Consider the following 22,933-nt stretch of genomic DNA (forward strand, 5'->3'; position numbering starts at 1 on the left):
AAAACCCTATACACTTCAGCATTCATCCTGCTACTTATATCAGTAGTACTATCATCAATAAACACCAGTGACCCAGTTCCACTGGAAGCCATACTGCCCATGCTATAACACTGGCTCCACCATGTTTGACAGATGATGTGGTATGCTTTGGATCATGAGCCATTCCTTTCCTTCTCCATACTCTGCTTTTCCCATCATTCTGGTACAAGTTCCTCTTGGTTTCATCTGTCCAGAGAATCTTGTTCCAGAGCTGGGCAGGCTTTTTAGAGGGGTTCTGGTTAAATCTAATCTGGCCTTTCTGTTCTTGAGTGTTACATTCATAAAGGCGTCTCTTGATTGTAGACTTTGACAACGATAGAGTCTTCTTGACCTGGCTGGATGTTATGAAGGGTTTTTCCTCAACAAGGAAAGAATTCTGGGATCATCCACTTTAGTTGTCTTCCGTGGTCTTCCAGGCCTTTTGGTGTTGCTGAGCTCGCCAGTACATTACTTCTTTTTAAGCATGTACCAAATTGTTGATTTGGCCACTCCTAAAATTTCTGCCATCTGTCTGATAGGTCTGTTTTGTTGTTCAACCTAATGATGGCCTCCTTCATTTGCATCAACACCTCTTTGGACCGAATATTGAGAGTTCCCATGAACAGCTACTAAATGTAAATTCAACACATGGAATCAACTCCAGACCTTTTATCTGTTTAATTTGTCCTGAAATAACGAGGGAACAGGACACACCTGGCCATGAAACTGATTATCAATCAATTGTCCAATTACTTTTTAGCCTCTGAAAATGAGGGACTATGTATAAAAATGACTATAATTCCTAAATGGTTAATCTGATACTTTTTTTAAACCCCTTGAATTAAAGATGACAGTCTACACTTCAATCAGAACTTAATGGCTTTTTTCAAATCCACTGTAATCGTGTACGGAGGCAAAATCACAAAAATTGTGTTACTGTCAAAATACTTATATACCTAATTGCATACATTTTTGGGATCTACCAAATATTTTTATGGAAGCTGCTAATGAAACATTAAGCAAAAACATGAAATTGTGTCTCACAGTTGTTGACTTTAAGACCTTTTGTAGTACTCATATTTGCTTTCGTCAGAAAGACAAGAAAACAAATAGGTCAGTACAACTAGCAGAAGTAAATTCTATTTCTGTTTGTACAACCTCTCAACACTGTGATGCGTCATGTACAGTTGACACAGTTGTTGAGGAAGGATTGGGAACCTTTACTCAAACAAGCAATAAGTTATTTTTTGGCCACTTGGGGGCAGCAGAAACAAGTTGTGAACAAAACATCCACATATCATCACCTTTTAGGTAGATATGACAAACTTGTTAGCAAACAGTTGCTTATTTACACATCCTGTAGTTCAGACAAACATGATCATTCATCTGGAGTGGTGTTTGTGTCCACCTGATGAAGTCCAATATTCACTCTCCCTTAGCTCTGTTTCTAACTCCTGAGAGAAATATCTGGTTCATTTGCTGCTAAATGCTCCACTATGTTTGCCAGCTCATCTCTACCTGTGCCTGTCTGCTGTTTGCAGGCAGTGGACAGTGGCTGCTGAGGCTGAAAACAACGCTATGGAATCGGTAAGAGTGAAGAAGATAGCAAAATGGTGGGCTGGACAGCTAAACAAAGAACTGAAACTCACTATAGGCTAAGGGGAGCCACAGATTCAGGTGATACTTCTCCGTAGGTTCATCGCTATGAATAAGTCCTTGAACCTTGTCACACTGTTTCCACATTGACATTTGATACATTATTGTAAAAATATTGATTATAGCCACTTTGCACTTGTTTTGGCATCTTATACTGTCCTTTTTGCTCATTATGTTGACTGTTGCCTGTACTGCTTAAATGTTAAATGTAGCACCACTGGTCCATGAGAAATGAAATTTCATCCTCATGGTGTACTTTGATATGGATGGGTTGACAAAGTTCTCTTGGGTCTTGAGTCTTAAAGTATAAGCAGCAATACCACAACTAAAGAAAAAATACACTCACAAGTAAAAGTCCGGCATTACGAATTTTACTAAAATACCCAAGTGTTACCATCAAAATGTACTTGAAGTATAAGTAAAAGTGCTGTTTATATAAGAGAATTGCCCCCTTAAAGTGTAGTTTTCACAGGATCTTATCTTGAGTAAATAAATTAAGTAAAGGAGCGTGCTTACATTGGAGGGTAAACACCAAAGTTGTTGGCGTGGCTCACAGAAGGAGAAGTTGTCTGGTCCATGAATGTAGGAGTCCCTCCGCTGGGTTCAGGGTTTGGGGTGGTAAATCTACCAGAGACATGTGCTACACATTAATTTCCATAAACATAGTCATCTATGAGAGCATTAAACTGACTACAAATTAATTGGTATTTAATTGCTCCCATTTTTTTTTGTCAGTTATCAACATAACAATTAAATCAGACATATACTGGGCTGTGCAAAGGTTTTAGATGTTAAGATTCATATCTGTAGAGCCCTGACCTCAACATCATGGAGTAATTCTGGAATGACATGAAGAGACAGAAGATAACGAAACAGCCTAAATCCACAGAAGAACTGTGGCAGGTTCTCCAAGATGTTTGGAACAACCTGCCAAGTCCCTGAAAAACTGTGCGTAAGTCTACCAAGGAGAAAATGGTGATTTAAAGGCAAAGGGGTGTCACAGCAAATATTGATTTGATTTACGTTTTTGTTTTCTGTTTACTGAATTTTGTATGATGTTTAAAGATAAAAGAAAAAATATTCATAGCATTATTTTTGAATGCATTTTCATTTTACTTGTGCATAAAACGTCTGCACAGTACTGTATATAAGCCCTCAGTGATCCTTCACAGTTTGATGATATTCACCTATACATGGTGCTACAGTAAGATGATACATTTAAGGCCATCACTGTTCGTTGTACAGAGTCCTAATATTCACACACAGGATTTAGGTATTCTCAGAGAATAATGGCCACCAACAATCATCAGTTCCATCTCAATATATATTGTATTTTCATGCAAATTCAGATCCAGATTGCTGATAAAAAAAATTCTAAATTCCAAACACTTCAGTGAATGCACAAATTTTTTTGCTCATAGCAATCACAGTTTTCATTGTTACACATTTGATTTCATTTGTCCTGTACAGAAACAATTAACAGACTTTGTCTTGGAAGCATGCTAGAATTCATTCTGCAGTCCGAGTCAGTGACTCAGTCCTTAAAAAATTGGTTACCATTACTATTTAGAACATTAAAAGACATTGATCTGTTAGGTGTCTGACTGGTTAATAATTCTATCGTAGATGGAAGAATGGTGAATCATCTTTCACTGGACTGTGTGTGGTGAGTTAGGTTGCCTGTGGCAGTTTTAAAAAAGAGAAAAAAAGAACAACTTACTCTGGCACAACTTGTTTGATCTGTGGTTTTACATATCCATCCACTGCTTTTGCTGCAAGAGAGACATAATGCCTAAACTGAATTTCAGAGTAATTTCAACTTTACAGCATCATCCACATATTGAGTTTGTTCCACCAGGTTCGGCTTTGAAAGCCTGCTAGTTAATGTCTAGAAAGTATTCTTTATTTCATTGAGGAAAAACGTCTAATTTGCAGATGTGTGTATTAACTCATAGCAGTGATTTATTGATGTGAATAGATATAAACATTGCTTATACATACAGAGTGGAGGGGTGTAGTACTTGGCAAAAACCTCATCTTTGGGCCGGTCAGGGTAGAGAAACAGAAGGTGATTCAGGTCACTGATGCGATCAGCCAGGGAGCGAATGGAGAAGTCCTTGGTTGTATAAGGCAAAAGATTCCAGACCAACCTCTCGCCTAGCCAAAGACAGGAACAAGAACAGATTACAATCACTGTATTTACCAATGCTAATTAAAAACGGGTGACAAATTTATGGAAAAACCTGAATAAATGAGTGGAGAAACATAATGAACACAGATGCTTCCACACAGATGCACTGCATGGTACAATTAGGCAATTAAACATCCAATTGACTTTGAAAGAGGGTTAATAGTTGGGGCACAGACAGCAGGAGCTTCAGTCACAAAGACCGCTCAACTGTCTAGCGTTTCAGTAGAAAAAGTGACTGGAGTGACATCTGCATACAGATCTATGGGAAAGACATCAGTGAATAGGGGTGGAAATTATGGTTGATGGCGCACATTAGCTGATTGTGATGCTCGTGCATTAGTGATATGCAATATTACCGATTTGTAAGGGAAAACAGAGGAGAAACTCTTCTTCAGGTGACTGACAATGTCAGTGCAGGACACGATCAGACTGTGTCAGCAAAAAGAGTCTGAGAGTTACACAGAGAGGGATATTATAGTAGCGTTGCAGTGCATAAACCCCTTATTACATAGATGAATGAACATTTGAGAGTTCAGTGGCTGTGGCTCTGGCGGTAAAGCTGGTCGTCCACTATCCTCCAGTCGGCCTGTCGAGGTGTCCGTGGGCACGAGATACTGAACCCCAAGTTGCCCCCAACGTATTGGGTGATTGTGGCAGTAGTGTAAAGTGCTTTGAATGGTCGATAAGATTAGAAAAGGGCTATATAAGTGCAGACAATTTACCATTTAGTGGTAAGATCAGGTGAGTCATCCTTCATCATATTCTCGGCAAGTGGGTCAATGAATGTGTGGCGTACAAGGGAACTGTACTGTTATGCTGTGGGGCACTTTGCTGGCACGGTTTGGATCCACTTGTCCCCTTAGTGGGAAGGGTAATTACAAATCAGTAAAAAGTTCTGAGTGATCACCATTATCCTTTCTATCCTGATGTTAGGGGTCTCTTCAAGGATGAGAATGCCCCCATCCATAGGACATGAGGGGTCACTGAATGGTTTGATGAGTATGAAAATGATGTGAATCATATACTATGGCTTTCACAGTCACCGGATTTGAACCCAATAGAACACCTATAGGAGATTTTGGACTGATGCGTTAGACAGCGCTTTCCAACACCATCATCAAAACACCAAATGAGGGAATATCTTTTGGAAGAATGATGTTCCATCCCTCCAGTAGAGTTCCAGAGACCTGTAGAATCTATGCCAAGGAGCATTGAAACTGTTTTGGTGGCAAGTGGTGACCCAACAACTTTCCCTTTAATTTGAAACCCGTCTGTATATGATTATTGTTGCAGAGATAAAGATGAATGATGTACTAACTTGTGCATGTATACATGAACATACAGGGGTGGAATCAAGGTACTGATATTGACAGGAGAAAAGCAAACTGGAATGCTGCATTTCACCAAAGCAAAATTTTGCCTTGTATGATTATTTTTTCATTCAGCTGTACATTATTTCAATGTCATTAGAATGAATTGCCTAGACGTTAAGTACCTGGTTTGTTGGGATTCTCAGCCACCCAGGCAATGGTTATACCTCCGATCTCAGAGTCACTGAATCGCAACAGGAAGGTGCCGTTGGGTTTGGACAGCAGCATGTCTTGTGCCTGCTGCTTGTTTACAAAGCCCAGGATGGCCCTGCAAAACAGTACACAGATACACACACATATTTAAACATGAACCCTTTAACGTACTGGCTCACAATGCGAGCAGTCCCTCCACCAAAATAAATTTTTTCTTTTTTAAATATATAATATGTTACCTTTAAATTATTTCTTCTTTGCTGATAAAACGAAACAAAACACAAGACTTCCTGTTCAATAAATGCATCAAACCAGACGATTTCACTAATAAGCCTCTAAACTGTTCTGAACACCGATTGTTCAGTCTTTTGTTGAAAGGGGCTGTAAAATTTAAGAAGTTGCTCAAATTAATGTTTTATAGTGAAGTTTATTTTGTTTCAGCATTCATCATTCATTTGATTTAATTTATATTTTCTGTAGAAGAACAGTGCCAAGTTCACACATAAAGTTCTGTGTCCAGGTGCTGGGGGGCACTACTGCATACTTGAAAAAGTTGTATACAGCCTGTGGTGTCTCCAGAGGGAGCTGTGTTAAGTCTGATACATATCCTCGTGATACTTGAGACAGGTTCGGTTGGGTTTGAAAAGGAAAAATATTCAGGGGACTGCAAGCTTACTAGACCTCTGTTTCCCATGCCTAATCCCTGCTTGAGGCTAGAGGCTCAAAGCTAAATTAGCCACTACTAGCATAGCACACCCTCATCTCCAACCAAACTGTTGGCAGTTAAATTGCATTGCTGGTAATGTAGGTGCCAGTTTTTGACAAGGAATAGGAGTGTGTAGAATAAAAAGACGTGATCTCTGGTTTTCCCCCCTGGAAAATCTTGTATTTGGTGACCTCCAGTGGATTTACTTCTCACCTTCCTGCTTTGATGCCGAAGTGTAGAATACCATGAGATCACTTGTGGTTGTGATTGCCAAGTGTAACAACATTTTTCCCATGCTCCCTTTTCGTCTTACCTTAATAATAGATTGCTGTCTTAGTAGTGAACATAAAACCAGTTTCTTGCAAAAAAGTCTGCATGAGTCATTACCCATCATTCCAGTGAGGCTTGAGATGTTTCTTCATGAGCTCTACAACTCCATCAAACCACTGCCAGAAGGTGAAGTTTCGTCCAGGTAAGCTCTCCTGTACAAATTAAGTATGTATTTCATCAGTATGTTTACATGCACATAAGAAACCAGGTGAGTCTGGTAAATCAGGTTCATCAAACAATGTGTTTAAAAAAACAGTAATAATCCAGTAACTGTAAAATCTTGTTAACATGCAGCAGGGTAGTAAGATTTTTGCACCAACCCTATTTTGTAGCTATGTCTTAGTGGTAGTAGTCTTTAGCGAAACGATGCTGCCACTGACACTGTAGTAACAACACAGCTCTTTTCTTAGAGTGTAGTTATGTCTGAACTGTGGAAACGAGCTGGCCTCACCCGGTTGAACTGGGCCCAGGATATGGTCATGTTGTGGTAGTCCTCAGGGTTGTTGCTGCTGCTTGTAAAAGCCTTCTGTGCCAGAAAAACCAGGTTATCCTCTGACAGGCCACGCCCGCTGTGCATCTCTGCCTTGTATTTCATATCAAGAGCCTCGCACAGCTGGGGCCACAGCACCTTGTCTGGCACGATGAATGGCACCCTGCCCTGAGGAAATAAGGGTGCCATGGGAAAACATGGGAAAGGAAGCAGGGCAGTTGACTCTGTCAGTTCATTTGTTAAGTTGCTTCTCACCAGCACAGTATTCATCATGTTTGTTTTGACGAAACGTGAAAATTACACCTTTCTGGTATTTTTTGAGATTTAAGAACAGAGGGAGACACATGAAAACATAAGTCAAAGCAGACGTATTACGGACTGCAGCTTTAAAAATTAAGTCTAATGCTTCTGTTTCTGATCTGCAGCTGCGACATACGTGGACACAAAAACCTAGGTTTGGGAGGAGTTCGGGGAGGCAACGGAGAGGGACTTTTGGTTGGCTTCAAGGAAGTTCTGGCAAATCATTCGGTGTCTCAGAAAGGGAAAGGAGGGCTTGACCCAGACTGTTTTCAGAGGGGGAGGAGAACTGCCGACTCAAACTGGGGATATCGTCGGATGGTGGAAGCAACACTTTGAGGAACTCCTGAACCTCCTCAGTGTCAGGGCGCCAGGAAAGGATGAGATTCGCCCTGAGATGCTGAATACTCTGGACATTGTTGGGGTGTCTTGGCTGACATGCCTCTTCAATGTCGCATGAAGGTCAGGGACAGTGCCTGTGGACTGGCAGACCGGGTTGGTGGTTCTCATTTTTAAATAGGGGGACCAGAGGGTGTGTTTGAATTATCAGGGTATCACATTGCTCAGCCTCCTGGGCAAAGCTTATACAAGGGTGCTGGAAAGGAGGCTCTGACCGATTGTCAAACCTCGGATTCAGGAGGAGCAATGCAGCTTCTGTCCGGGCCGTGGAACAGCGGACAAACTTTTTACCCTGGCAAGGATACTTGAGGACTCATGGGAGTTTGCCCATCCAGTCTACATGTGATGTATGGACTTGGAGAAGGCCTACGACTGGGGCCCTCGGGGGATCTTGTGGGGGGTTCTGTGGGAACCTATATAACCAGAGTGAGTTGTGTCCGTATTCTTGCAGAAAGTCAAACCAGTTTTCGGTGAGCGTTGACCTCTGTCACAACTGTATCTCTGCTATTTGCAGATGACATGGTTCTGTTGGCTTCATCAGACTGTGACCTGCAGCATGCACTGGGGTGGTTTGCAGCTGAATGTGTGAAGCGGCTGGGCTGAAGGTCAGCACCCCCAAGTCTGAGGCCATGGTTCTCTGCCAGAAAACAGTGGATTGATCCCCTCGAGTTGGGACGGCGTTTCTGCCCAAAGTGAAGGAGTTTAAGTATCTCATGGTCTTGTTCACGGGTGACGTTAGGATGGAACAAGAGACTGACAGGCGAATTGGTGCGGCATCAGTAGTAAAGCCGGTGTCGTACTGGACCGTTGTGGTGAAGAGGGAGCTGAACCAAAAGGCAAAGCTTTTAATTTTCCACTTGATCTACGTTCCGACCCTCAACTATGGTCATGAGCTTTGGGTAATTACTGAAAGACTGAAATCATGGATACAAGTGGCTGAAATGAGTTTCCTCCATTGGGTGTCTGGGCTCAGCCTTAGAGATAGGGTAAGGAGCTCTTACATCTGTGGGGAGCTTGGAGCAGAGCTGCTGCTCCTTTCCATCTAGAGGAGCCATATGAGGGGGTTTGGGCATCTGATTAAGATGCCTCCTGGGCGCCTTTCATTAGAGGTCTTCTGGGTATGTCCAACTGGTAGGAGACCTTGGGGTAGATCCAGAATACACTGGAGATTATATATCTCATCTAGCCTGGGAGAGGGATGTCTGGGCTGCCTTGCTTAACCTGCTGCCACATGACCCGAGAAAATGGATGGATGGATGGTTTATGATGTTTATCATTCTCAACAAATCTCATGAAAAGACCAAAACCAACAGCGTTAGTCTTTCCTTTATTTATAGCTGCAACGGCAGAGAGAGGTTACGACATGCAACAAAGGTTCCCTGGCTGGGAATTGAACCATGGATGTTGCGGTTACGTGGTATGTGTCTTAACCATAGGCCACTGGATAAGCATAAATGCCAAACATTTGATTCCAGCTTGTCTAATGTCAAGATTTGATGCTTTTCTTTGCCATATATGCTGGTAAACTTAATATCTTTATAGTTTTGGACAATTGGTTGGACAAAATGAGACATCTGAAGACAAACCTCTAGGCTGGGGGAAATTATAATGTGCCCGTTATAATCTGTACTTTTTTTTTTTTTTTTTTTTTACAAATGTTACTCAAACCGGAAGAAACAGTGCAATTGTTGTGGACTATATTCAGTGGCAGATTAGTCTGCACCTGGAGCTCTGAAGGGTATTTAGGGCAGCAGGACAGTGTACATTGGCATGAGTCAAGATGAACTACTGTGTGTGTTGATGCTAATGAAGGAACATGTTCCCAGTGTAACAGTATAGCTCATTAATGTGTTCTTAATGGTATTTGGGCAACAATGGAGCTCTTTGGCACAGAGGACTAAGACATATCAGACTTTTGATACACACACAATTCTTGTTAGTAGGAGACATTCAGTGTTGTTTTGGATCTACACATATTGTTGACAATAAGAAATTCTTTTAACAGCCCATGATGCTATCTAATACCTGACAAGCTGACACTATGTGCAGTTATAGGGAAATATTACTTGATATGGTCACCACCTGACATGATGAAGTATAAAACGGTCATTGTGGAAACAGGCAGTCCAGGAGTAACCAACTTACAGGCTCAGCAAAAGCGTTGTCCCACAGAACTGTTGCTGTGGCGTTGTTGTCCTGACTGCCGTGGACGATCACTACCACAGGCAGCGATAAGGTCTGCAGATTACAAGCACAAAAAGAGGGACGGTAATAAATTAAAAAGGAAGAGTCTTCTGGACTCATTCAAACTAATGCTAGAGAACATTAGGTTTGGAGAAAACTTTAGAGAATGCTAATTGGTATTTAAAGTCTTCCAAAGGAGACAAACACAGTGGATATGAAATCAGTAGCAGATGGCTGAAAAACCATTCAATAATCAAGCAAGAAACCCAGGGTCGTTTAGCTGCTATTCACTGATATAAAAGATTAAATGTCCCGTCTGATTACTTTGACATGGAAGACCAGCTCGTTGCCCCCGACACTAAACTGAGATTCAAACAGAACTGTGAACTTCTCCTCTGTCACCGACTCTGCACCTCGACGGTCAGAACGCTTGATCCGTTTCAGGGACTGTAAACAAACACAGCAAAGACATGAGAAAACATTAGAAACATATTCCTTAATTACAATAAACATAGCCAGTGTAGTGCATTCTGAAACAATTCTGCAACTGCATTTTCAATCTCTGGAGAGAAGCTAAGTGTCATTGAACAAGGTCTGGGAATGCAGCTCAGCGTTAGGCCAATTTGCTTGTTTGACCAGCTGAGAGGAATAAACTATATGAGGCTTTGGATACACAAACAATATTTGTTAATAGGATCAATTCATTTTTGGTTTTCATGGAATTTGTTGATAACAACATACAATAATAGGGCTGGATTTAAAAAAAAAAAAAAAAAAAAACGATTTTCTGTTCATCGTGCTTTTTTAGTTTTAAGGATGCAATATCGATTCTTAAAGTCAACATATAATGCTCGTTTACAGGTTTATAATTTTGTTTTTGGTGAATTTTTAGGATAGGTTTACATGCATAAATGTTAAAAAAGCATTATTTTCTCATACTGTACATTGCTGTATTCCCCTTTTTCACCCTCTATCTGAAACTCTCTGGTTTAGCTTCTGTCTCTGTAAGGCCCCCTCCCAAAAAGCCTAGTCTGCTCTGATTGGTCAGCTTCGATGACAAATTTGTGGGAGCCCCATTAAGGCCCTGGAAATCGACAGTGACAACAATGTTGACAGCAATATGGATCCAGTATTGTATCAGACTATTCTAGATTACAAAACTAAAGGCCAGTATCAGCCAAACATTACAAAGAAAGAAAAATGAAATTTGACGAAAGGCTTCAAAGTTTGTCCTAGAAGGTGAGTTAAGGATTTCTGGTTAAAATGTAGACATCAGACGCTTATATTTTTTTCATTTTATGTCTATATTCTGACTCTGTAATGTTTAATATATTTGCTGATGTAAATGTATGTTACAATTTATTTCCGACATGCGTCAACAAATAGGCCTAAATATTTCTATATGAATTAATATTTATCATTTATTATTTTTACACTTAACTATCAAAAACAGCTATTTCCTCCTTTAACATACAAACCATGGCAACTTTTATTTGGTTCATCTATACAATTTAATGTAAACCAATGTGACAGATCTGCCATAAATTCTTAATTTAGGAAGATAATACTGTTCAGTTGTAGTTGACACTTTCAGATTAATGATGATTCAACTAGGCCTCTGTTTATTATTAAGGGTCATAGTGGTGATTTTGAACTGGACAGCATTACATTTAAATGTGTTTCTAATATTCTTATTTCTCTCTCTGGAGCTTAACATTAGAAGCACCTCTAAATATAATGAATACCACTAACAACCTTAATAATAAATATATAGTTAAAGTTATACCTCTCTGACAGTGTCAACACAAATGAACATTATCTCTACGGTCGAATTTATGGCAGAGCTGTTGTATTTGTGTTGCATTAAATTTTACAGGTATACCCAATAAAGTGGCCTCTGAGTGTATATGAAACTAATTCAAACAAAGCTATATTTTAAACAATGTATAAGAAACTCTTCCTAGCCTGTAATCTGAGTAACTTGCCATTTTATTTATCTTCAATGAAAGAGTTTGGTTTGCGTGCCTTTTGAAAGAATGAACTAATATGAAAAATCAGCATAGCTAATTTAAAAAAAAAAAAGAAAAAAGCCAAACATTAAAATGAGTAAAATTAGGATCTGTCAAATTTATGTCAAACATAACAAAATGGTCTGTCTACTTTTGAACATAGACGCCTTGCTGTGTTTGCTGATGAAAATGTATGTTACAGTTTGTTTCCTAAATGGAGCACTGTACTACTTCAAAGGTCCTGGTAAGGTCATCAAAAGTGGTTACACGCACAGAGGAGGCTAACGCCACTTTTAGGGATATTTATATTAGCTCCACAGGAGCTCACACTGTACAAAAAAGACCAGACGCCATTTTGAAAAGGTTTTTTTGGCCTGGGATCGCTGCTGATATAGATAAAAATTGGTAAGTAAGCAATGCAATTTAAAAAAAAATATATATTTATTTAGTTTCATTATATTAAAGATTTATACCTTACCTGTATGTATTTATATTTTTTCATTAAATTACAGACATTTTAAAACCTGTTCTACATGGTTGATTTCAATGTGAAGTGACAGAAAGATGCCAGCAGATAATCAACTTTTTCATGTATATATGATTTAAACAGGGGTTAGAATGTGCAGAGTGCCAGTCAGCTGGCCATATTATTAAACAGGAAGTGGATTATATACCCAGATAAAGTAGCTATTGTTGACACATTCTCAAAATCAATGTCTGTTGTTTTATCACAAAACATATTTAACATACAGATATAAATACATAAAAATCTTATCTTTAAAAACTTCTCAGCGCAGCATTTGGAAAGCGCTGACTGACTGAAGCTAAGTTATTTTCTTTGAACAGCATGCTCACAAACATTATATCCAGAATGAAATGTACATTTTTATTTTGTACTGCTTTTTTCAGGTTACATATCCATTTGAGCTACTCGGCATGGACCTGATAGGTAAAGTGAAAACCACAAAAAGTGGCTATCAGTACATGTATGTCATGATGGACTACCGGACAAAATGGCCACAAGCCTATCCTCTCTGTACCAAAACGGCAGCTAAGGTGACTAAATGCATTATTAAATTTTTCCATCAGTTTGAGGCTCCGAAAAGGATACTGACAGATGAAGGAACAGAGTTTGTGAATACAATAATTTTTAAAATCCTTGAAAAATAATGTTGCTGAAATATTTTAGTTGTGTTTTGATCTATGCTTCAATTAGAAAAAATACTTTCCTATTACAATTTTTTATTTCCAATTACATCTTCACCTTCATTAAAGAATTTCTTTCAAACCCATATTTCAATTTTGGAATAATATATGTTATAATATGTTCTTTATATTAACAGATCAAAGAATGAATTTATATGCCAAGTTGGGAATTAAAGGATTCTTTGTTCACCTTATCATCTTCAGACCAATGAGCTAGTAGAGGATGAACGGTACCATACAAAGGTGAGGCAAATGGTTGATTTAACATGAATTCATTATATAACTAATGTACATTATTGAAATATGTACCAAATAGTCTTCAATATGCAACAGCAAAAGCAAGTGGGACCAAAAAAATGTCTTTTTGGGAGATGTCTATTGTCAGTTAAAATTCTGTTGTTTTTTAAAGACCTCTTAGCAAGCCAGTGGCAAAAAAAACTCAAAATTGGGACAAGTACCTGGACTTGGTTATTTTTGTTTTGCTAACCTAAAAATAATTACAACTCAGTTCTTCCCATTCTTTTTGATTTTTAGCCGAGAGGCTCGATACCCAACAGAGGTGCCAGAACACTTCATGGTTGGTAAACACGTCTCAATATAATTTTAGGTGTATCGATGCAGTGTTGAAAACATGGACTGAAAGAATGCAAAAACATTTGTTCACAGGAAGACAGCAGTGTTGAAGTTGCTGTGGCTGAGGAAGCTGTGTCAGAGGACATTAGGCTCCTTGATCAAATTAATTAATGATACTGTTCAAAGCAATTTCACCAAGCAGCAAGGGAGCAAAATGATGCTAATGAAGCAGGGTGCTCCTAAACCTACCTTAAAAATAGAAGCCAAGGTGTGGAGACAAAATGTAAGACGCTTAAAGACAAAAGGGGCAAACTGGATGCAAACTGGAGGCAAACTTCCCTGGCCCTTTCACTGTGATGGCACTATAATCTTGAACTATATTGGTGGAAATAATGTTATATAATGTAGAACTGCATTTTTTCAGGAGTGATGTGCAGGGAAACATGTACATGTAATTCTCTCCAAAGTTGGGGCTGTAAAAACTATTTTATTGGGGTACTGAAAAGACTGGTCCCAACAAGGAGTTTAAGATTGAGGTATCACTTTCTCATTATTGTATGAAATCATCAATTTCCACTCTGTAATGGCTACTATTTCAACAGTGAAACAACAGTGAAACTGCCTCTGTGTAATACATAATGTCATCTTTGAGAACCTTTTTTTATAGGTTATCAATGATATTTGACGATGCTTGTTTGGAAGTACAACAAGTGCAACGCTGGTGACTGCCTGCTTTTATTGACATCTACGTGATGACTGCAATCTGGCTGAAAAAATTTGGAAGAATCCAGGTATGTGCTGGATTCTAATGACTTTGCATTTTGTAAATGTTGAAAATATGCATTTTTCAAGTAACAGGGATTTAGTATTTTTTTGTAACTATTTTCAAATTGGTCCTTAACAACTCAATGGCACACAAAGTTATTTTGGGTATTGTAAATGAGAACTATCATTAGATGTTGGTGGTGAGAACAGGAGTGTTGCACAACTCTACTTCAAGCTCTGTATCTATAGCCATGTAAACGCTCTACATAATTAGACGTTTGCAAAATAAATTTGGCAATGTATACATGCTCTCAATTGCTATTAAAAAGGTCTACAAAGTACCCCACATTTTAGGATTTCACTAATATCACTAATACCACGAGTTTCTGCCTAATGCATGTTGTTTCCATGTGATTAATAAAAGGTTATGTACCCACATGAGTAAAGAACCCTTTTCTTGGATCCCTTTTCTTGGTGTGCAAGTTTTCAGCAACTACTTACATACTTTGGAGCATTCATGAGGAAAAAGGCTGCAACGTTTCACTGTTTTCATTCAACATTGTCAATCAATTCATGTTGTTGGTTTTATGCACGTAATCTCAAATATGCAACTATAAACCAGTGAATTAGCACTGTTCAATGCAAACTGTATTAATCTGAACATATTTGTTGATTATAGCTTCTCTTAACAGATGATCCAAGCAGCCAGTGCTTTTATTGTGGGATGGAGGAACAGGATGAAGCACAATGGATAATTTCTTCATATTGCAAAATGTAAAAAATGTAAAGGAATATTTTTTTCTTACTTTATCAACGCTAAGGGTAACGTGGTAATTACAACTCTGCCTCATCATCATCTACTAATAAAAGCATGAATTTAGCGTTGTGCTCCTTTTGTGTAGACATGTAAGATTACTTACTTTCCATTGTTCATGTGCTGTAGACAGCAGTCAGTCAAAATACAACATTTATGTTGGCGAGAACTTCCAAAAATCAAAGGAATAGTAATAATATTAGTAGTCAATTAATGTAAAGATAACGTATGTCCTATAATGCAAAACTTACGTACCACTACATGTCCATGTATTCTCAGGTTTGCTGTGATGTTTGTCAGAGGTGGTACCACCATTAATTTGTATAGAGGCCTCCAGTGGATGAGGAGTACTTGTGCCCGGTATGCAAGTAATGTTGTCCCTTGTTATTAACTCTATTAAGGAAGTTGTTTTTGCCTGCATCTGTTTGTTTGTTTGTTTGTTGTCAGCAGGATCCAGAAAAAGGGGTGGATCCTGGAATTTTTTTTTTCACTTTACAATTTTTTAAAAATATTATTGCTACAATATTCACTTTATTATTAATCTATTTTATGTATTATATGTTCAGTGTTTTCAAAGTGGTGGTTTAATTATAATAAATTCTGTATATGCTCCCAATGAGTGAGTGTGTGTAAGCATTTCCCAAAAGAAGAGTTGGGATAAATATGTTTTGCCAAAATAGGCATCAAAGTTTCAATCAAATTACACTGGTCTAGTGGGAAATAGTCAGAATTTTGTCTCTGTTGGTCCCAACAACAAATATTTTTGATGGTAAAGTTAAAGGACTGATGCTGATAAGTGAAGTAAGTTGCATGGATGTGACACCTCTCCTAGTGGGAAATAGCATATATTTGTGGGACCCGTTAAATCCCGATAAGCACAAAATGACTGATGAGTTCATTGCTGCAATGTATAGTATGAGTTTATATCCAATGACCAATAGACCAAGCTGAAAAAAAAAATCGAACTTTGCCACTCTAATACATAATATATTTACAAATATTATGGAAGACAACACAGGGATGTGGGAAGGATAAGGATGCCAGTGAATTAAATTACAGGTGATTACGGAGGAATCCATAAGCGCATTGAGAGATTAATCATTAACACAAAACTGGAAAAGAGTATATGATGAAGACGATATTGAAAAGCCAATCGAACATTTCTAAAAATATTTAGATAATCATATGACAAAAACTCTCCAATAAAACAATATATCAGAAAGCAAAATTATACGGATGGACTGTGGATCACAAAGGGGATACAAAATGCCTGCAAAAACTACCCTATATAGAGAATTCAAAAAATATAGAACTATAGAGACAGAAAATAAACACTATAAATATAGAATATATTATATAAATATGAATATATTCATATTTATATTTAATTTAATTTTATATCTGGACTTTAAACAGAATTTGAATTGGAATGAGAAGGATATTGATTTGTGTAGGTTGTTGTTTGTAGTAAATTGTGTATTGAAAAACATAATTTTCCCCGTTTGACATTTACTCAGTTCAGAAATAATTAAAAGATCTTGCGGTTATCATCTGTACATTTGGTTGACTTTTTATGGTGAATATATTCAAATGCGCGTTTCTGCGAAGGGGGGGTTTTCATGGCACAACACCAGTGTTTTGACGCAAGAGGAACCATTATAACGAAGTTTAGCGGCATTTCTACTGTGAATATCTCCATAATAACCGCTTCTTAACCAACAACTTCATCCCCACACATGTGCGAGCAGGAATATCGTCTGAAATCAGGGAATATTGAACAACATCAGCAATCAAGATGACAGTTTTCTGTGAAGCTTTCCTCAGGTATATGGTGCTAATGTTATTTATATCTCTGTCACATAATATGAGGTCAGTATTTATGCATAAACTCTCTAAACTGTAAACATACAGTCTATTGTACATTTGTCTTTACAGACACATTTGTGAGAAGAAACCTACAGACACCAGTGAAGTAGAAAATAATTGTTGTAGCATCTGCATGCAGCACAGTATGTAATGTAAACACTTTGTAGGATTTGTTGGATGTTGGGGTGGAAAGTACAAATGAAACAACAGACGATGTGAAACATTAGTCAAACAATTATTTCTGGTAAAAATACAGCTAATAAACTTTATGAAATTAATAAAAGTAACGGTATAGTGATTACTGTAGCAGCACCTGGAATTGACTTTATCCTGTAAGTTACTGTGTCAACATAACTGAAGGAATTACTGATCTCATAAAGTAACTTGCCTTTGTAGTTGAAAAACTGCTCAGTAACTGAAGTATCTGCAGCTACTGTGAGGACTGTACTGTGTCTGTTTCATAGAGGAACTTGGATATTTTCACTTTAGAAGTTTTTACTTGTCAGGCAATTATAGCCAAATCTATGCTTTAAAATATTTGTCAAATCTGCAGATGAAATCGTTTCAAAACACTGTAGTGAATACTGTATAATTTGTATTGTGATCTTTACACACCATAATAAGGTTTGACTGAAACTGAGAAATTTCCCCTGTTGCTTACAGTTACTCTTTACTGACTGTAGTAAAACTTTCTAAAATATATCAATTCACATGAAACATTTTACAGATACTATAAAGCTTTTATTGTCATCAGTCATCAATGGTTGCACTATGCAGTGTTGTGTTTTTCACAACATCTGATAATAACATAAGTCATCATTCGTTCATGATAAGATTCAAGATTCAAGACTTAATTTGCCATTTGCTCAGGCACAAGTGGACAAGGGCAATGGAATTCTTGTGCGGATCTTACAGTTAAGTAATAGAAAAATACAATAAAAGATGAGATGACATGAGATGAGATGAGATTAGATTAGATTAAATTTTCTTGTCATTGCAAAGAGTACAAGTACTGAGAGAACGAAATGCAGTTTAGCATCTAAGCACAACTGCAACAAGCAGTTAAGCAGAGAAATGTACATATGTATAGAGATATAGAAATAACAGTGAGGGGTATATGAATGTACTCAGATAAATACAGCATGTGCAGCAGTTACAGCAGGCAATTGCAGGTATAACTGTTATTATACAGTGTGGGTGTAGGAATGAGTAATGCTAATAGTAGAAATTATATGCAGACTAAAAAGCTGGATATGAAAAGGTCGGGGTGGCATGGTGGTGTAGTGGTTAGCACCGCAAGGAGGGTCTGGGTTCAAACCCTGGTTCGGCTTGGGCCTCTCTGTTTAGAGTTTGCTTGTTCTCCCTGTGCCTGCATGGGTTTTGTCTGGGTACTCCGGCCTCCTCCCACAGTCCAAAGACATGGAGGTTAGGTTAACTGACAACTCTAAATTGCCCATAGGTGTGAATGTGAGTGTGACTGGTTGTCTGTCTGTATATGTCAGCACTTTGATAGACTCGTGAGTCCTCCCGCGACCCTCAAAGGATAAAGCGATATAGCTAATGGATGGATGGCATGAATATGGTGTATACACTTTAGGTCAGATAGTATGTGCAGTACAGACTGCAGTCAAAAGGGCATATATATAGGGCAAATAGGGCAGATATATAGAGTATAATATGTATTGGTATGAGTGTATGTACAGTAGTGTGGCAGTGGTAAGAGGGAGCCAGCATCTAGTGAAGCAGAGGCAGGTCTTGAACCATAATACATGATAAAAATAAATATGCACATAAATGAAATATAGGCAGATATTTAGGGTTCAAACTGCTCCCCTTGATTGAACTGAGACACTAAGATGGCGATGACCTCCTCCTTGTCTGGCCGCCCATTGACAGAGATTCTCTGGGATGGGGATCCTCAAAACCGTATCCATGTATGGTGCCAGGTTCATATAGACTTTTTTTAGGATAATTTTTTGAAGATGAGGTTCATCAAGTCATCCACATACCCTGTGCAATATTTGACATACAAAGACTTGGTTTAACTTTTTCAATTTTTATGTAAGTGTCACAAAAGAATGAATGAAAGTCTGTTTCAAATTTTCATAATAAAGGTATGTTACACTTTATATAATTTGTAGTTTTTCTCAGGTATATTTATGTATTTTGAATTTATTTATTGTCTGAAAGTTTTAGGAAACTGAAGTGCAATAGATAATAGAACATGTACATTACATAGGTTGTTGGGTGAAAGATAAATGACTGTAACACTTACAGCTCAGTCTTCATTGGTTTGGCTCTGCATTCCCCCTTGCTGGCCTTTGGGCTGTGTGAGAGGGTCTCCAGCAGATGTTGTGGTTTGTGATTGGTCAGCACTTTCATTGTAGTGTAAGGCAGCCAGGTCTTAAAGTACAGTAACGAGAAAATCAAACATGTTGATAACTGCAGAAACTGTTCACATGTTCATATGTTGTGAGTAACCAAAGTTTAATTTACCTGCACAGCATCCCAAGAAATGGAAAACCAACGTTTTTAGAGGCAAAACGAAGGATGATGTTGTGTAAAGCCTCCAAAGATGAAATCTTGTATTGTGGGCTGACTTTTGCAACATCTTTTAGGATTCTCCTGTTTGTCAGCATCTTCTCCAGCTTGTAGCAGGCAGGAGGTGCTAAAAAGGACAAAAAATGTATACATTACATCATAATACACATACACATATTACACATGTACACACACCCACACAATATCCTTGTATTACATAAATGCAGCTACTGCTCTCTAACTAGGGACCAGCTACACTGTTGGTTATAGTGAATGGCTTACATGTAACAAAGCTCTAAGTAAAAGGCATGTTGTACACCTAAGTTTGTCATCTTTTGCTGGGATGGGTCTTGCCGACCTTTTGTTGGCAGTGCTTTGAAATGAGAACAGCGGCACACAGTAGGTAGAAAAATAAAGGGGGTATTATCAACTTAGTTAGCAAGTTAGGCAAGGCCTACAGTGGATTTCGGTCATAATAGTACAGCTTGTAATCCTAAATCCACCTCAACACTTGAACACAGTTCAAGATCTTGAAATCAAAAAACAATGACCAAATTCCTACACAATTTTACTTAAAAGTGGGCCTACAGTTGATTAGCAAAACCATTTGAACACAATATCATTAGCTAGCAAGTTAGCCACAGCCCTACCGCTGAGCACTGGGTGTACAGCTCAGCTACAACCAACAACTCACCACTGGAACACTCTGTAGTAGCTACCTTGTTTGTTTTAAACATAACAAATCTACAACTAATAAAGCGTACTTACAAGTTGTGTATCCTGAATCTCCAAATTGGTCCAACAAAGTGAAAACTGCCTCGTCTTTCAGGAGTAACTTGTGAAAATCCAGCATTGAACTGTGCCTGGTTCAGGAAGCAGTTCGGGGTAAAAAGATGGGAACACAAAAAAAAAAGATTGGGGTTGTACTGCTGAGAAATAGTGGTAAAATGAATTTTAACCACTGATTCCTCAATTCGTCTTCCTTTGGAAGTTCATATGAAGGGAATTTGCATTCACCGAAAAAAACAGCGTCTTATCGACATGGCGACAGGTCTAAAACTAACTAAACTCTTCCCAGCCTTCAGTCTAACTTTGTCTGTCCCCTTTATTTGAAGCCACGCCAAACTAGCTGGTAGGCGGGCATTATGTAAATTTGTTACATAGTGACGCAGATAAGTTACGGAATAAAAGGCTGGAATACAAACTAGGTGTTTCAGGTACTTTGGCAGCAGTTTTTTCTGTGGCAGGGAATAACTCCCTTTGCTGTGGACTTTGGTCTTTGTAACTTAGCAGAACATTTTAATGCACAAAAAAGCTATATAACACACTAAAGGAAAAGGAAAACCCCAAGAAGCATAATATAGGCACTTTAAAATCCCAAGATCGATCTCTGCATTTGTGCCTTTTCTCAGTTAACATGTACATTTGTTTTGCTAAATGTTATGTGTATGCAATGGATACTTGTTATAAGTGGTTCAGGTAGAGCTGCATGATGTGTAAAATGTCAAATTTTTGGAAATCAAGTTATTACAAAGTGCACAAGAAGGTTATTTTGAGTCAAAAAGTAACATAGATGATAGTTGCTGTATGAGCTGCCTTGAGTCACGACAGTCTTGTAAACTGGGACTAATTACTGTCAATGCGGACCCTCTGGAGTTTATGCGTCTGTTGTGACTCAGGACAGTTAGCTGACTTTATTTTTTTCAAATACGCAGAATGATGACGCCCTTGTAAGTGTTCCAGGTTTGTTATTATTTTAGCTCAACTTTTTTGCACATGTAATCCTACAAAATATAAATGTATCATATGTTTTAATTGTTTCGCGTTTGCCAAGGAAAATAAATCCGTGGTCCACAGTTTTTTAATTGGGACATGTGTTTGCAATTTAGCCTATAATGTAACTTTACACAATTGTATATTCAAGGAAACAGCAGTGTTGCTCTATTGTTGAATGCAGAAGACTTTCTAAGTTCCCAGGACTGCAACATTGCTATTTATCTGATGTAACTGAATCAATAACTGAATCAAAATTAATGGATTCTTGACTGCATTCTCTATATTACTTCCAACTCTGAGTATGTACTGTTTTGAGTATTTACTGCATTCAGATTGGAAAAATTACAAAATTAGACTTTAAAATGCATACATGGATTTTGCATTGGTGGATGTAGATATCCCTCAATGCAATGAGCCATAAAAATGGATGGACTCCTCACTGCTGGAAAAAGTATCACTAATTTGGTGAGAGCTTGGAAAACAAAAATAAATAATAAATCCTGACATTTAAGAGATCTCATCAGGATTTCTGAAGTTTTCTAAATTGAAATTGGCAATAGCTTTTCTAGGTCACAGTCTGACCTTAATTTTTTATTATTTCCTGTTGATTTAAAAGGACATTAAATTCTTCCCCACAACTGTCAAAATAGTGCATTGTCAACATTAGTACATACTATTAAGTTCATAAAATGACCATGTATCATGCAATAGTCTAAAGAGGATAAAACAGGTGTAATGTGATTCCACCTTTTCACAGTCTTGCAGAAGAGTTTTTTTTATTTTGTTTCTAAGGCTTTTTGATTGAGGGCGGTAAAAAAAAAAAAAAAACACAGTGCAGTAATCACGCTAAGCATCAGTAGAATATTTGCAACGTTATTAAGGTCATAAAAGCATGATTAAACCTTAGTGTTGTGCCAATTAAAACTGAAGTTGGGATCAAATATTAAACCAAGATTTTCAGCTACAAGAAAAAAATCCTAGATAAATGAGAATATGTTGAGGGTCAATAGTAGAGCCTGACCGATATCAGTATCAGTGTATATGTTGTCCAATATGTGCAGATATGAAAATCTTCTTTTACATAATATAATGCAGATAAAGATGCTTGGGGTAATTTAGATATGGTGAAAATACATAAACATATTCATCTCAAACAAAGTTTGTACCAATGCTTTGTACCAAATTTAGCTACTTGCTAATTTCCATTTGTAGTCCCTGTGTAGGTGAACAGAAACAATAAAACACAGAAAAAACCTATCATATCCAAGACAAATTGACCAACAACCTACCAACCTATAGGCACAGACACTCATACACACACACACACACACACACACACACACACACACACACACACACACACACACACACACACACACACACACACACACACACACACACAGACAGAGATATATGAAGAATATCTGCTAATATATCAATACTGAAATTTCTGTACACCCTAAAATCAGTGTCGGCCCCAAAAATCCAGTATTGGCCGGGCTCTATTCAAAAGTAAGAATATCTCTCTTATCAGAGTGCATCTTAAGAAAACTATTATAGATGGCCCATTGTATTAAGCAGTACACAAA

The 22,933-nt window shown here is 38.0% G+C and overlaps 1 protein-coding gene across 4 annotated transcripts in view; it reads right to left on the reverse strand.

The window, feature by feature from the left end:
- LOC120794630 (signal transducer and activator of transcription 5B-like) overlaps positions 1-22,933 on the reverse strand; it is a 55,303-nt gene that overhangs the window by 5,926 nt on the left and 26,444 nt on the right. For all 4 annotated transcript variants that reach the window (XM_040135860.1, XM_040135858.1, XM_040135861.1 and 1 more), the window contains 8 exons: positions 10,119-10,241; positions 9,756-9,848; positions 6,876-7,082; positions 6,482-6,576; positions 5,361-5,503; positions 3,676-3,831; positions 3,395-3,446; positions 2,191-2,298 (listed from right to left, as the gene is read on the reverse strand). In XM_040135860.1, coding sequence (XP_039991794.1) covers positions 2,191-2,298; positions 3,395-3,446; positions 3,676-3,831; positions 5,361-5,503; positions 6,482-6,576; positions 6,876-7,082; positions 9,756-9,848; positions 10,119-10,241 — 977 coding nt within the window. The remainder of the gene's footprint in view (positions 1-2,190; positions 2,299-3,394; positions 3,447-3,675; positions 3,832-5,360; positions 5,504-6,481; positions 6,577-6,875; positions 7,083-9,755; positions 9,849-10,118; positions 10,242-22,933) is intronic.

The sequence above is a fragment of the Xiphias gladius genome, chromosome 9 (assembly GCF_016859285.1).
Source record: "Xiphias gladius isolate SHS-SW01 ecotype Sanya breed wild chromosome 9, ASM1685928v1, whole genome shotgun sequence".
NCBI lineage: Eukaryota > Metazoa > Chordata > Actinopteri > Istiophoriformes > Xiphiidae > Xiphias > Xiphias gladius.